The following is a 15,062-nucleotide window of genomic DNA, read 5'->3' as shown; positions in this document are numbered from 1 at the left end:
ATAAAATAAAAAATGAGTACAAATAAATAACATCTTTACAAAATAAAGATGCACAAACAACACAAAGTTCCAAATCTCTTTTCACAACAAAGCTTTTGAAGCTGACACCTACAGTAGATAACATGTATGTTTGAACAGTGCGAACTACTTACAGTGACAACATATACTGTACACTGACAGTATAATACTGTATATGCACTTTGTGGTGTAGCAGGTCTGCAGCTTCAAAAAAAAAAAAAAAAAAAAAAAAAAAAGAGGCCAGTTTCAAATCCACAAAGCCATGTCACTCTCCCTCTGTCGGCAGTATTGCACAACCACGGGGAGTTATTGAGGTAGTTGGAGTGAGTCACCTGCACATGCGGGTGCGATCGTTCTCCATTGGTTCATTGGCTTTCTGCGGCGTGTGATTAAGGCCCAAGGAGACAGGAGTGTATATATACAGGTCTGCACAAAAAAAAAAAGAAGTGGGAATCAAAGAAAAGGAGAAAAGAAAAGAGTCTGTAGGGGACCGGCATCATCACACACTTGCCCTCCAAATAGCACAGCTGATAGAAAATAACATTAGAACAAGGCAGCTTGTGCATGTACAAGAAGTCTCACTTTACCATGACTGTCTGTGTCTGTGCATGTTTGGTTAAAACCTGCTTGTTCTTCACTCAGTGAGGTGATGGTTAAGTTTCAGCAGGAGTTGGCTCTCAAGGTTCTTGCAGTGAAGCTGTGACCGTTTAGCAGTGAACAGGAGCCCTACATTACTAAAAGTCTCTCGCAGGCTTCAGACGCAGGAAGTTTGTGTGTGGTCATGTGAATGCATGTGAAACGTCGTCATGTGATTATTGTTGCTACGTCTGATTGGTGAACCAGTCATGTAGTAGATCCACTGCCGACTTCTCTCTGGCAAAAATATAGCGTATATAATGGGAAAATGTGACGATTCAAATGTTGCACAATGTAGCAGAGTAAGAGTAGCGTTTCTTCTTCACAAATGTACTCAAGTAAAAGTATGGTGCAGTAAGACTACTCTTACAAGTACAATTTTTTTAAAAAGTTACTCAAGTAAATGTAACTCGTTACTACTCATCTCTGCTCATATGCTTACAATGCCCTAGAAACAGGTTTTTCTGTTGAAGTATTGTTAAATAATAATACTGTTATCATCCCGGGAAACACTCAGCAAGTAATATAAGCAATTTTTCCATCAGTAATCCTGAATGCAAAGTAGTAAATTGTATTAAATACTACATGTAATTATGAAAATGTCTTGGTCTCCTGTAATACCAAGCACAATGTACAAGTATAACAAAAAAAAGAGAAAGAAAAAATTACCGATGACCTCAAACACCACACACACACACACAAAACACTAGTACTTACACCAGGAAGACCTGAATTTACCAGGCAAACTCAATATTTTACACTGTATACATCTTCCACAGTGATTATAGACTTATTCTGTTGACTTTTTACTATTAAATGAAATCTCCTTGCCTATGCTTACACTATAAAGAAGTCAAATTCTTTACAAGCACAAGCTTTAAAACACTAAAATGGATCTCACACTTCAAATATTACCATAAAAAAATCCTGATGCTGTATTTGTACCTCTTTAGCAAGGACGTAACCCAATGACAAGGTGAACTCCCAGGCTATCATAACATTGTTAATTAGGTCTGACATGCGCACATTATTTTTTACAGGTTTTTGAAATTTGGGTAACACACCCTTAATCAGTGGCAAGAAATGAAAAGACTGAAAGTTGGCTACTTATACTAAAGTGGATTCCATTGTTTTGCACACTTGCAGAAAAATGTGAAGCTTGGGTAAACAAAAACGAACACATTACTAACCTCTGTGCATGATCTGGTGCTTCTCTCGCAGGTATGCTAGCCCACGCAAGACCTGTGAACATAATAGCAGTTATTGCTACACTCACACATATATACCATGTGTACAGGTACTTAGACAGAAGCATAGAAAATATTATATATGTCAAATCTCTCTTTAAACTAGACTTTAGTGTATACTTTCACCACATTTTGCAAAATAATGAACAAGACTACAATGCAAAACAAATCCAATTCAGTGCATGTGCATACAGCAGATACAGTCATAATATTAATTAAGGTCGACAATGAACAACATCTAAAAGAAATCTCACATGAAATTCAAAAGTGATAAATATTGTATTAAGCCTCAAACGGAATGTTTATGTGTAGCTAAATGCAGGTTAAGTGTTCTAAATTAAACCAGTGTTTAGAAGAGGGTGTGAATGAAGTTTGAGTGTAGAATGTCATAGGAGTGAGCAGGAAAACTCACAAAAATACTAAAAATAAGCATTTTGAATGGTTTAGTAATTAGTAATATGATACTTTCAATATTTGAATTTAGTGCTTTGAGGTATACCGGTTCATACCGAAAACCGTCTTTTATTTTTGTTATGATATGGATTTTTCTTATACCGCAATACCGGTTTAAATAGCCTAAACAACGTTTGGAACGTGGTGCAGCAGGAAACTGTTTAAGGGGGGACTTTTTTCACTGCTACACCACTAAACATGCATGCAACGGAGTACATGCGTTAGTGGAGGTATTGAGCAGTAAAAATTGACAGAGAACATTCATAAACTGAAGCTGTAGCAGATGATGAAGTTAAACATGATGACACTGAAGAACTTTTTCCAAAAAAAGGTAGCCACGTCTGTTGTCTGGAGATTTTGGTTTTAAAAGGTCGGATGTGGACCAAAGAAGTATTTAATGCAAATGCTGTCGAGCTAAAGTTGTCGCCGGAGGCGGTAACACGAGCAATTTGCTGCACCACCTTAGCCGCAAACATGCTTTGGAGTACCATGAATGTATGGAACTAAGATTGGCACCCTCCACGTTCCTCAGGTAAAACTGAAAAAGCTAGAGGACACTCAAGTCAGACGATACTTGTAGACGCATTTGCTAGAGGACTGCCTACAACAAAAAAGCAAGCGGTGGATCGAGATAACCAACGGCATTACAATCCATATAGCTAACGTGTCAGTGGACAGAGATTGTTGACATTAACAGAAAGTGTAGTTGGTTTACAAAATATTTGCTATTTATTCCTTTTCTAAGACATGTTCAGTGCAATACAACTTCTGACAAGCACCTCTGGATATTTTACTAAGTCTAAATGCTTCTTTGGATGGTTGAAAATATGTTGTCAAAATTATAGTTTAAGTTGTTTGCAAAATTTGTTCAATAAAATGGTTCTATATTTTGACTGCAACTGTAATACAATGTGATTCCTATCTTCATTAATGCCACCCCCTTGAAAACTATCACTTTATGGGGCCATGCAAACCTGTATTAATACTTGTGTGCACATTAAATTTTTTTTGTACAATGTACAATTCTCATGACAGTGGAATTGGTTATTCTTAGCCAGTCTACTGCAGTAATTGCAGTGGAAAATGTGATTAACATTCACTCACATATGGTGGAAAAAAATACTGTTGAATACTGTGAAACCGGGATAATTTTGAAAAATACAGGGATATAGAATTTTGGTCATACCACCCAGCCCTATTTGAATTGATCATGTTAGTAATGGGTATAAAGTGGTTGCTGGCTTCCTGTGTTTCACCTCTATAACAAATATGAAGGCCCTTATGTAGGTAAACCCTGACTAGGCACCTCCTTTGGATATTCTGGCCTTATAATGATAGTTTACTACTGAGTATGAGGTGTACGGCTTGTATCACTTGAGGATTCTGCCCCACATTTAAAAATAGGCTGCACAGTCAACACCACAAACCAAATACTATTTAAATCATGACTACCTCATTAAGGGTTTAAAAAAAAAAAAAAAAAAGAGAGTAGATGAGCATGGAAGATGATTTTAAAAGAGGTGAACAAAACTGGTCCTTATTCTCCAAGCAATTCTTTAATTAGATAGCACTTATTTTGACTTACAGACTACACCATTTAATTATTAGCAATTAAAATTATGCTCTTTAATTATTTCAAACATACTGTAGATATCTAACATTCTGCAAAAACCTACAAAATAGAAGGGGGAGGGGGGTGTTATGGACCCTGCAGCTGTGGACCTTGTTGTCAATGTACAAGGGCTGTGACTGCCAGATTTCAGTAAACAAGGACAGAAAAATGCCACTGGTTTTACGTTACCGGAAAGATGTTAAAAGAAGGCGAAATTTATAATAGTTTATGAACTCAGTACAAAGATAATGCTTATAGCTTTAAAAAAAATTAAGGATTTAGTAGATTGGTATAAAATGTACAGAGAAGCAAAACAACTAAGCTGCACCCGCATCTGCAATGTCTGTTATTTAAATAATTAAAATAAAATAAAAAAACCTTTTAAAGAATCCTTACACTATGTAGTTTTGATGTATAAACCTCTAGATAAAACCCACCAACTAAATAAAATGCAGTTTTAGTAATATGCCCATGTAGAGCAAAATTAGAATCAATGTGGGACAAAAACCTTTGTAACCAGGATGCGCTTGAGGACATGTACCTCTTATTTTAAAATCCTACAGGTTGAAGATACTCACAGCTATACTGACTTTCCCCAGAATTTCTTCAGGAATTCTCCGTGCTTCCTTGAGCACCTGATCCAAAGAGCCTCCATCCTGTGAAGAATGAAAAAGGGTATTAAATAAAACAATCATCTCATCCCAAGAGGAAATTAAGCATGCACAATAGGAGTAAAAAAAGAGAATTAACATCAGAATGCCAGTTTCTATGTCAAGTGGCAAAGCAGGATTTTGGCAGAAATACTGCTCTCTTTAATAAATGCAGTGCAGTTCTCTTCAGATTTTGTCCAACAATTGCCTTTTTTTGCTGTACAATAAAACATTAAATTGCGTTTTGTTCTATTTGGGTTATGTTACAAATTCTGAAATCGAGTAACACTGAAAGTGTTGGCATGTTACAAGATAAAATAAGTTTGTTATCAATGGAAAATGACTATTTATCCAGAAATCTTTGTCACCTTACCATGTGTTCCATGCAAATGCTGATTTCTCCATCACTGTAGAAAGCACCATAGAAGCCCACAATATATGGTGAATTGCATTCATGAAGGACTTGCAGCTCTCGGATGATTTGGTTCCGGATTGCAGGTTTGATTTCAAGGTGGATAAGCTGTTTATTATAAAAGAAAACACACACACACATTTATATATTAATCATCCTGTTCAAAAAAGAATGAGATTTGCTGACTTGGTATGTATCTCCATACTGACCTTTCTCGCCATGATGAGCCCTGATGGCTTATGGCGTACCTTGGTGACCACGCCACCATTTCCAGCACCAAGCTCACAGATTCGGTGAAAGTCATCATCTTTTAGCTCTCCAACCTTAGCTTTTTGCGTTAAGAAGGCCTCCAGCCGCTTCTTCTGTTGTTCATCCAGGTCAAGCTCTTCTAGCTTTTTCTGTAGAGCCTCCAAATTAGCTCTATGGAAAGGGACATTTAACACTATCATGCCATTATATCCTTGTGCTACAACAGCTAGCCTTAAACTTAAGACATTAATGGCCTCCCATTATGGCAAAGGCAGATGTTGTGGTGCTATTTCAAAAAAACAAGTATTGTGGTTGGCAAGGCTGTTGCATTTTTTTTTTTTTTATATATAAACACATCCATAACATTAACAGGTCAAGTCTAACATATATGATGATGAGAAGACCTGCACCTCCCTTTATGCCACTAAAACCAATAAAGGTAATTGCAATAAGTAAGCAAGTAGGAATGAAGTCATCTTTATTTTCAGCAAAAGCTGTGCTAGGAAGTCTAGATAAATCTGATCGAAAAGTCTAGATGGTTCACTGACTTGTATGGGTGCCCAATCCTGGCCGCAAAGCCTGCAGGCTTTCAAACCCATAACTTTCCTACTGAGAAACTAGTTTGTACAGTTATTACAAAATATTATTTAATTATTGTAGTACTGTATTATTAATTTGTACAAATGTAAGAAAACTCTTTTATGGACCGGAGAGGACTGAATCCCTAAACTCAGAAGTATTTTTTTCAATCTGTTGGGTATAAATTTATTATTAAAAGAACTGTTTAATTATAAACCCAAATATGGATGAAAATGGTAGTAAGTTTGATAATCAATGATTACTTATTATTTTCTTCCTTAGTTTCAACTGAAAGTTGGTTATAGAAAGAAGAAACATAAAATTCTTAACAAGCAAATGAATTGAACATTTAGAAACTGCACAAAAAACCCTGTCATTTTTCACAACTACTAAGACTACAATAATCAGAGTGAGATAGTCATGAAAATAGCCACAGAATTAAAAAAAAAAAACTAATAGCAAGAATTGTTACTAAATTAAAAACATGCCAGGAACAGAAGCCTGCAAAGGTGGTCCCCTCCAAAACCAGGATTGAACATTCATGGCTTAAAGTGTACATATGAGATAGCTTAATTCTCAGTTCTTTCCCACGTAAAATAACAGATAAAACATGCTTTCAAGTTTCAGCCTTTATGATTTTCTCCAATGAATGCTGAATTAATGAATTGACAAAAGTTAAAGTGTATTTCTTTGTCTACCACATAGTGAAAAGCTGTTGACAGGTTTAAGATGAAAATATCAACAAGTACAGCAAACTACAAAACAATGTAAGCGCATTAAGCTGCCTGTTGGTTAAAGTGATGGACTATAACCATAAGGAGAGACTCAGTTTAGGTCCAATGTATTCAATCAGAAGAAGCCAGTGCCTGTTTCCGGCAGCATTAAGCACAAAGCAAGATATACGGTAAACCTGGATCAAGTACCAGTCCACTGTTGGGCACACTCTCATACACACCTACACTGAATCATTTTTAAGTTATCAAATCCTGTATCATGCATTTCTTTGACGTTTGAAATTAATTATATTCTATAAAATAAATTCAACATACAAGAAAAAAAATATATTGCTATTCCACCTGCAAAATTTCCTCAAATTGAAAACATTCTATGCCCCTTCACAGTACCATGATCCTGCTACCTTTCTAAGAACTTTGCTGTGGTCAAGCAGTACACAGCAATTCTGAATTTCAACAGCAAAATCACCATTCAATGGACAGCAGTCATCACGGATTTGAATGTAAAGGGAGATGTGCTGCTTTTCCTCACAAACTGGACTGAAAATATGTAAGCACTCAAATAACAGCTTAATTTAATGAAATATCTTGTCTGTAATACGCAAAATTATAAAGAATTTGTTATTTTGTTACGATTTGCATAAAATCATGGATATTTAAAAACAGAAGACCATGAAATTCATGGAAAATAAGAGTGCATTACAACATTACTTACAGTATAACCTAGCAGTTTAGCTGAGCAGTTTGGATGCTGGGAGACACTAGCATTTCTTTTGGATTATTCAAGTATGTCAAAGCATTACGTTAAATGCAAAATAATTATTTCTAACATAAGCAGAGACCTGAAAACACATTTCTTAATAGCAAAGCTGTTCAACAGGAATAGTCCTGGGTGGTCATTACAAGTCATTTTGAATTGTTTAAATAACATGTCTGAATCAGTTAAACATGCAATTGGAAACTATTCGTACCTCCAGCCCTTTTCTGACCTGCTCTTCCAGTTCAGGGTCACACGGCACAAGACAGTAGCCAATTCCAGATATGGCACTAGTCCACTGTTTGGCACACATTCACAGCACACTACATTCCAAACGCCCCCTTAGCCCCCCCCACATCAATTTGTCCATTAATATCACCAAGACAAAAGATCTTGTGAACTTTGGGAGAAAATAGCAGAGGCACTAAAACTCCTAAAGTATAGAGGATACCTCGGTGTCCACATCACAGAGGACCTGACCTGGTCCAAACACTTTGGCACCTTGCTGAAGGCGGGACAACGACATTATTATCACCTCAGACTCCTTAGGGATATTAGGCTGCCCTCCCAGATACTAATGAATTTTAACAAATTCACCAATAGAAGTATTAATGCCTGCTTTGGATACAACATGCAGCCGCACTGCAAGGCTCTGTGGAGAGTGGTACAGTCAGCTGATAGCATAACTAGGTGTGAACTCTCCATCTTCAAGAACGTCTATACTAAGTGATGTTGGACTAGGGCAAAGAAAAATACCACAGATGCTAACCTTCCCAAGAATGGCCTGTTCTCTGTGAACAGACCAGTTCAGAGAGACTAAGAAGAAACTTCTATCCACAGCACATCCACATACTAAACGAGGGCAGTGCCTAGAGCTGCATGATGCCATATTGTTAATTATTTATTTATTATATACTTTTATATTCTTATAGTGCATATTTGAGTTAACCATTCTTTGTCTTTTTAAATTACTGAAATGCACAGTCTTAGGAGTTCAACAACTAAGTATTTACCTACATATTGTACTATGTATACTTCTTGCCACTCTCTCTGATCTTGGCATCACTAGGATTGCCCTAAGGAAGTTTAGTGTCCCATCTCTAGAGTAGATCCTACTGTGTGACCTGGCAAGGAGAGATGTCAAGGGTACGCTATGTAAGCACAGGGATTTCCCAGTGACCGATGGGCCCTCTCCTCTCCTATACAACTCTCCACTAGGCACCAGCAAGTCCTATGATTTTTTTCTTATCAGTGCTATGCTGATAATAAGCAGCTGTACCTTTCATACCTCCACAGGTCCATGCAGTGAGAGCTGGAGTCTACGCAAGCCTCACTTAAATTGCAAACTGAATGTGGGAAAAAAACTATCTCCAGCTCAACCTGGCAAAAACAGACCTCCTTAGTATCACAGCTCATCTGTCTATTCAGCACCCTATCTCTGTCCTAACACCAACTAAATCAGTACGCAACTTTAGGGTGGTCATCAACGACCAGCGGTCCTTCAAAAAACAATGTTACTATGGTTTCTCAGGCTTGCAGATTGACTCCATACAATATCTGCAAGGTCAGAGCAAATCTGACAGAACAAGCAACACAAATCCTAGTCCAGGCTCTGGTCTAGTCTTGTTTGGAACTACTGCAAGTTGCTGCTTGCTGGTGTACCGGCATGTTCCACCAAGCCACTGCCTGATGTCTTAAAAAGCAGCGGCACATCTGGTGTTCAATCAGCCAAGGTGGCCGCTCAGCAGGCTCCTATCAATTATGGAGAATCCACTGCATCCACTAAACAGTGTCATCTCCAGACAGAGGAGCAGCTTCAGCGACAGACTGCTGTCACCGTCCTGTTCCACTGACAGAATGAGGAGATCGTTCCTCCCCCAAACTATGTGACTCTTCAATTCCACCGGAGTGGGGGGGAGGGGGATGGGGGGGGATGTGGGTAAACGTTAACATTATTCAAAGTTATTGTCTGTTTTTACCTGCATTTTTATTACTCTTTAATATTGTTTTTGTATCAGTATGCTGCTGCTGGAGTATGTGAATTTTCCCTTGGGATTAATAAAGTTATCTATCTATCTATCTGAGTGCCTTTCATATCTATCTATCTATCTATCTGATATGTGCTGTGCCAGCTTCAGTTCCTCAGTGATAGTCACTTAGTGATAGCCATTCCCCTTGGGATTAATAAAGTATCTATCTATCTATCTACAGAGAAAAGCCAAGCAAAATGACACCTTTTATTGGCTAACTAAAAAGCGTATGCATATTGTAATCTTTTTAGTTAGCCAATAAAAGGTGTCATTTTGCTTGGCTTTTCTCTACATTCATAATGGCTAACACAGTACAACACCCTACTACTATCTATCTACAGGTTAGTCTTCACTATTTCCCTGTAGCAGCACATATAATGTTCAAATCCTTAATGCCTACAGAGCAGTCAAGAGATCACCACCTACAAAGACACTTGTGGGGGTCCTACACTTCTTCTCAACCACTCAGGTCTGCTGTTGAATGGCATCTGGAGATACCACCTCAGCGTTTTACCAAATCTCAATCCACACTGTCTTCCTGTTTAGTTCCTGGCTGATGAAACGAGCTACACACCTCCACTTGAAATTCTGACTCCCTCAGTGTGTTTAAGAAGCACTTGATGATCCCTTAGTGAATTTCTGTCTCAATGACGTTTGCTAATTGGTTTTGCAACCAAGCAATTAATTGTAACTATCTTGTATTTTGTTCTGAGCTCTTCACTTGTGACAATCAATTTTGTACCCTGTCCTGTAATACTTCATCCCCAAACAATATCCCTAGAATAAGGCTAAGTCACTTTTAATTAAAGTGACAAATAAAATCGACTTGATGAAGCTAAACCTTCTTTTAGTATGTCTCATCACTATGTATGGTTGAATTTGCCAGCCAACATTAGGCATTGCCAGAAGAACTTGCTTCTGTGTTTCTATCTCCTCTATGATGACAGAAGGGCCACCACCTTGGCCGGATAGATGAGTTTACAGGCTCTTTGAGGTGCAAGAGCTTGGGGGTGGGGGAATACCAGATGCGGTATGCTATGAATATAGTTAGCCATTCCAGATCTCTGAAGTACCTTAGCCACACTAAAAATATGTATAGGCATACAGTATGAAAGTAAATGCAGAGGCGTTACATTAATCTACCCAGCGACGTTGTGTTACATAAGAACGCTGCAATTCATAAGGCAACAAGTCTTTCCATGTCCATTATTGGCGACTCTTTCACTGCCTACCACTCTGGACCATCTGATGTGTGAATATGGACAGGTAAAAAGGAAACACGGCTTCAATTCCTCCACCTCCTCCTGTCGCCTCCACCCAACCGACCACGGGCACCGTACGAAAAGATACTCACTCAGAAGCGGTGTCCGTGACGGCCGGAGGGCCGTGGCCCTCCCCGCTAGCGTGGCCGATAGTGAGTGCCGGCGGCACGATCTTCTTTTTCATCGGCATATCGGCTTGATCTGTCGGGCGTCTTCTTTCTCTCGCTCTGTCGCTATCTGTGTTTAGGAGAGATGACGTTGAACTGTATCTGTATTTTTAGCAGCAGTCTCCTTCTACCTCTTTTTACTCCACTCCTATGCGATTCACTAGGCGGTGATTTTTTTCCCCCTCTCTGGGGTCTCACTTGCAGAGGGCTAACTAGTCGTCCATGCCGGGCAGCTGAGGTTGGTGTGTCACAGCATGGCCCGCTAGTCACCTTTTCGCAGGTTTTCCGTTAAGAACACAACCAACCTGCCTCCTCACCGCAGTCGACAGAAATAAGTGCCCCAGCTCGGCCTACGCGGTGGGTGCCGTTCTGCAGGCGGGCTAGGCTCGGTCCGGGCGGCGCTCCGCTAGCTCTCCTTCCGGTAAGCGGCGGCGGAGGCTGCAGCAACAGGAGAAACAGGCAGACGCACCCCCCACCACCTCGCTAAAGCAAACTCTCGCGAGAACTCAGTGTTAAACCGTCATCGAACTATTACGTCTCGCGAGAATACCTGCTTTGAAGTGCATGTTGCAGTTGCTGGACAGTGGCGTTTAAAGCGCCTTGATGAAGGTTAAGTGTGTAAGTCCACTTACTGTCTGCTTGTCACCCAACAATATGTGGCATCGCTGAAATGAGTTAAACGACAACATCAAGTTTACCCACTGTAAATCTTACGGAAGGGACATAAATGTACCTCTTCCGGGTAAACTGTACTAACGAATTGCGAAAAAACACTACTGTGGGGCAAATGAGATTATACGCTTCCTTCCGGAGACTAGATTAGGCGATCTTTGAATGACGCTATATAAAATAATACGACTGATTGACACAAAGACACGTCGGTATTAAAAGAGCAAAAAAATCGACAGCACTTCCTCAAAGAGATCTCCGTGATTTGTACTTTTAATGTAGACGTGTCGTTTTTTTGCTCCGACAACCGGCGCTGATTTTCAGTGACCTTTCAAAAAAAGAAGACGCCCGATTATTGCATAAGGGATTTGTAGCGTGACGCCACCCATTTTAAAAATACAAGTTCCTGAACCCCCCCCCCCCCCCCGGGATTGCGACGGTTACGACCCTCGGGTTAAGAACATCTATTGATGCAGGAGTGTGCACCGTTAAATGTAGTCTGTATATTTATAGATGCAGGTGATCGTTCAAATATTTTTTCATCAATTTTATTATGATCTTACTAAATCTTTTTCATTTCACATAGATAGGTAGGGCCTGAGTTGCCTCGAAAAGCTTGCATATTGTAATTTTTTTAGTTAGCCAATAAAAGGTGTCATTTTGCTTGACTTCCATTCATAATGGCTAACACGGTACAACACCCTAGTACTACAGACATAGATAGGTAGATAGACAGACCTTTATTTGTCCCCAGGGGTAATTTTTTTTTTTTTTTTTTTTTACAGAAGCTGGCAAAGTCTTAATTATCATAAGTCGCCCTAATTTGGGGTGTTTCTAAGAAACAATGTTTTATTGAGGTAGAAGCAGAGTCAGTCCATGGCATAAGCGAACTGAATGACTTGTTGGTGGCCTGGTGGCCACATTGGGTCCCTTATCAGTTCAGCCTGTCATGAAAAATGGGGAAGGGAAAGTTGAAAAGTGACTAGGCTCTGGAGTTGGTGAGCTTGCCAGTGTGCTACTATCCTATGAATTTTGGCATCCCCTGTCGCTTTTCAATAGCACTCAACTCTCCAAAGAGACTTTTTAATCACACTGATTACCCATCTAGTGTAAGGCACAATGAAGTCCTTACATTAATGGATCGAAGGCCAGATGTCCACATGACCATCATCATCTGATTCTTCCATGTGAAGCCTGAAAACAGTGAGGACTGATTTAGATCATTTATGTTAGAATGCCCAGTGGGGGCTAGGCGGTGTTGTGGCCTCAGAACCCCTGCAGATTTTGTTTTTGGTTTTTTTTCCAGCCCTCTGGAGTTTTTTTTTGTTCTTTTCTGCCCTTCTGGCCACTTTATTCTTTATTACTTAGTATTGCCTAATCTTATTTTTATATTTTTCTTTTTTCTTTCTTCATCTTGTAAAGCACTTTGAACTACAGTACATAATTTGTATGAAAACGTGTTATAGAAATAAATGTTGAAACTTTTTAACAGGGGCCATCCAAGCTTTATTTAGCGTAGGTCCTCATCTAGTATACAACCAGCACTGGGTAGAAGAATATATTAAACACAAAGGTTTGTGTCAAATATTTGAAATATTAAAGGGTGTGCTTCAGTTGCTTCGGCTTAAGCATTCTCGTTTGCAATAAAAAAAATTTGTCACTTTTTGATTTTTCATCCTCTGATGGAGACACATAAAACGATTAACCTCTAAAGCCTCTGGGATCTGTAAAAGATCAAAAATCAAACATTGTATTGGTAATCCCTGACCTTGAAATAGTCTAAAACCATATCCCACGTGCTTATGTTTGAAATTTTTCATTTTTACCCTTGTAATAGTGGCTCTTAGAGGGCTACGACCACTGGTAAAGAATCAGATATCAAAGTTGTTATCATATTTGTGATCAGCATCCTCGAAATAACATAAAACAACACTCCACATGTCTGTTACTGATCTCTGTTTTTTCAAAGCTTTCGGAAAAGGAGTAACTTTGATACCTTATTTTCTACTATGGGGTAATTCACTGGAATCGGTCAATGAGGCATGCACAACTTTAAGTCCTTCAGGTCATTTTTGCTGAAGAAACCTATTGGTTTACTCTTTATAATAAGGGTGTAATTTACTGCTCAAAAAATGGCGTAAAATGAGGATTGTATAGGCCTAGGGAGAGAAAAATAGGCAGAACCCCAAAAAAGCTTATTGTCTTCTATAATTAGACATCAAGATACATCAAACTGTATAACATATATTGGGGGCGTTTTCTCAGTGGGTTGGGAGGTGCTGGACCAAAAAAAAACTTAAGTAATATTAAAACATTTATAAGTAATCCTTATTAATACAATACAGTAAACAAATAATACTGTAGCGCCAAATGCCTATATGGATCCTCTGCTCTTTAAATGACTCTTTTAGATGGCTCCCTTTCCTTAAAAGGACTTCTCACTATTGCCACACTAGATGGAATTCTGTTTGTGACATTACAGGCTTGCTGTTTTTAAATGGTATCTCTGCCACTGGCCCTGAAGCTGCTTGTTTGTATACAGCTTATATTATGAGTGTCTTATTCCTGGCCAATGCACCTTTTCATGGCCCTACCTTCGATGTTGCTGTCTCCAGGGGCCATTTTCAACTTCTTGCAACAGCACACAAGTCTTCAAAACTGCGAGATTGGCTGGTTACAAAACACATCAGCAGTGGTCTTCAGTGCTTTATTGTTAGGTAGCGCAGCAGAGATGTTGAGTGCTGCACTGTCACGAGGTGTTAAATACTGCCCTTCTGTGTGGTGAAATGTTGAACAAAGTGAGCAAGCAAACCTCCTTGTCTGGAGCTGCCAATGCACCGGTCTCTTGGCTATTTTTCTATACTGAACTGACACTGGCAACATCATTCCAGGTCCAGATCTCAGCTTTGAGATGCTCCTTCCAATCCTGCTCTATAAAGCCTCTGGGATCTGCTTCATCCTTTGCCCACTAAAGTTTAGCACAACCCTGCTTCACACAGCTCATCTGGTGTCAGTGACAACTTGAGTTGAGACACCTTTTCCCAACACGGTAAGTTGGAATCTTTGTCAGTGTCTGTGCACCCAGGCCAGTGAACCATAGCAGAAGAAGACGCAGTGGTGGAGCTACTGAGGTAGCAGTCTCTCAGCTGCCTTTCTTCCTTCCTGTGCAGATGCTGCAAATAGCATTCCATATCCTGGATCTCAGTCTTGAGACTTTCCAGCATCTCCTCAGAAGAGCCAAGCAAGTCCATTGGAGGTGTCTACGACATTCTGCATTCTGCAAAATCAGACGGGAGGTCTTCTTTTCATCCTGCTTCTAACACCAATGTAGCACTGGCACAGAGAGCCAATATGGATCCTCTGCACTTTTTATGGCTCTTTTAGATGGCTCACTATCCTTAATGGACCTATCGCCATTGCTGTACAAGGTAGAATTCTGTTTGTAACATTGCAGACTTGCTTTTTTATAGGTGTTCCTTTTGCTGGCTCAGAAGCTGCTCATTTGCATGATGGAATGCCAAGTACCTGTAGCAATGCACCACCTCTATATCAGCTCCTTGTATAGTGACCTGGGGCCTCATGTATAA

The 15,062-nt window shown here is 39.4% G+C and overlaps 1 protein-coding gene across 1 annotated transcript in view; it reads right to left on the bottom strand.

The window, feature by feature from the left end:
- The window catches only part of map2k2a (mitogen-activated protein kinase kinase 2a), a 43,928-nt gene extending 32,622 nt beyond the window's left edge, over positions 1–11,306 (bottom strand). The window contains exons 1-5 of the mRNA XM_028816449.2: positions 10,732–11,306; positions 5,238–5,448; positions 4,990–5,136; positions 4,545–4,622; positions 1,845–1,896 (exon numbers count right to left, since the gene is read on the bottom strand). Coding sequence (XP_028672282.1) covers positions 1,845–1,896; positions 4,545–4,622; positions 4,990–5,136; positions 5,238–5,448; positions 10,732–10,829 — 586 coding nt within the window. The 5' untranslated portion in view covers positions 10,830–11,306. The remainder of the gene's footprint in view (positions 1–1,844; positions 1,897–4,544; positions 4,623–4,989; positions 5,137–5,237; positions 5,449–10,731) is intronic.
- Positions 11,307–15,062: the final 3,756 nt, after the last annotated feature.

Source organism: Erpetoichthys calabaricus, chromosome 12 (assembly GCF_900747795.2).
Source record: "Erpetoichthys calabaricus chromosome 12, fErpCal1.3, whole genome shotgun sequence".
In the NCBI taxonomy this organism is placed as follows: Eukaryota; Metazoa; Chordata; class Cladistia; order Polypteriformes; family Polypteridae; genus Erpetoichthys; species Erpetoichthys calabaricus.
Note: the sequence above shows the minus strand (reverse complement) of the source record. Positions and strands in the feature narration are given on the sequence as shown.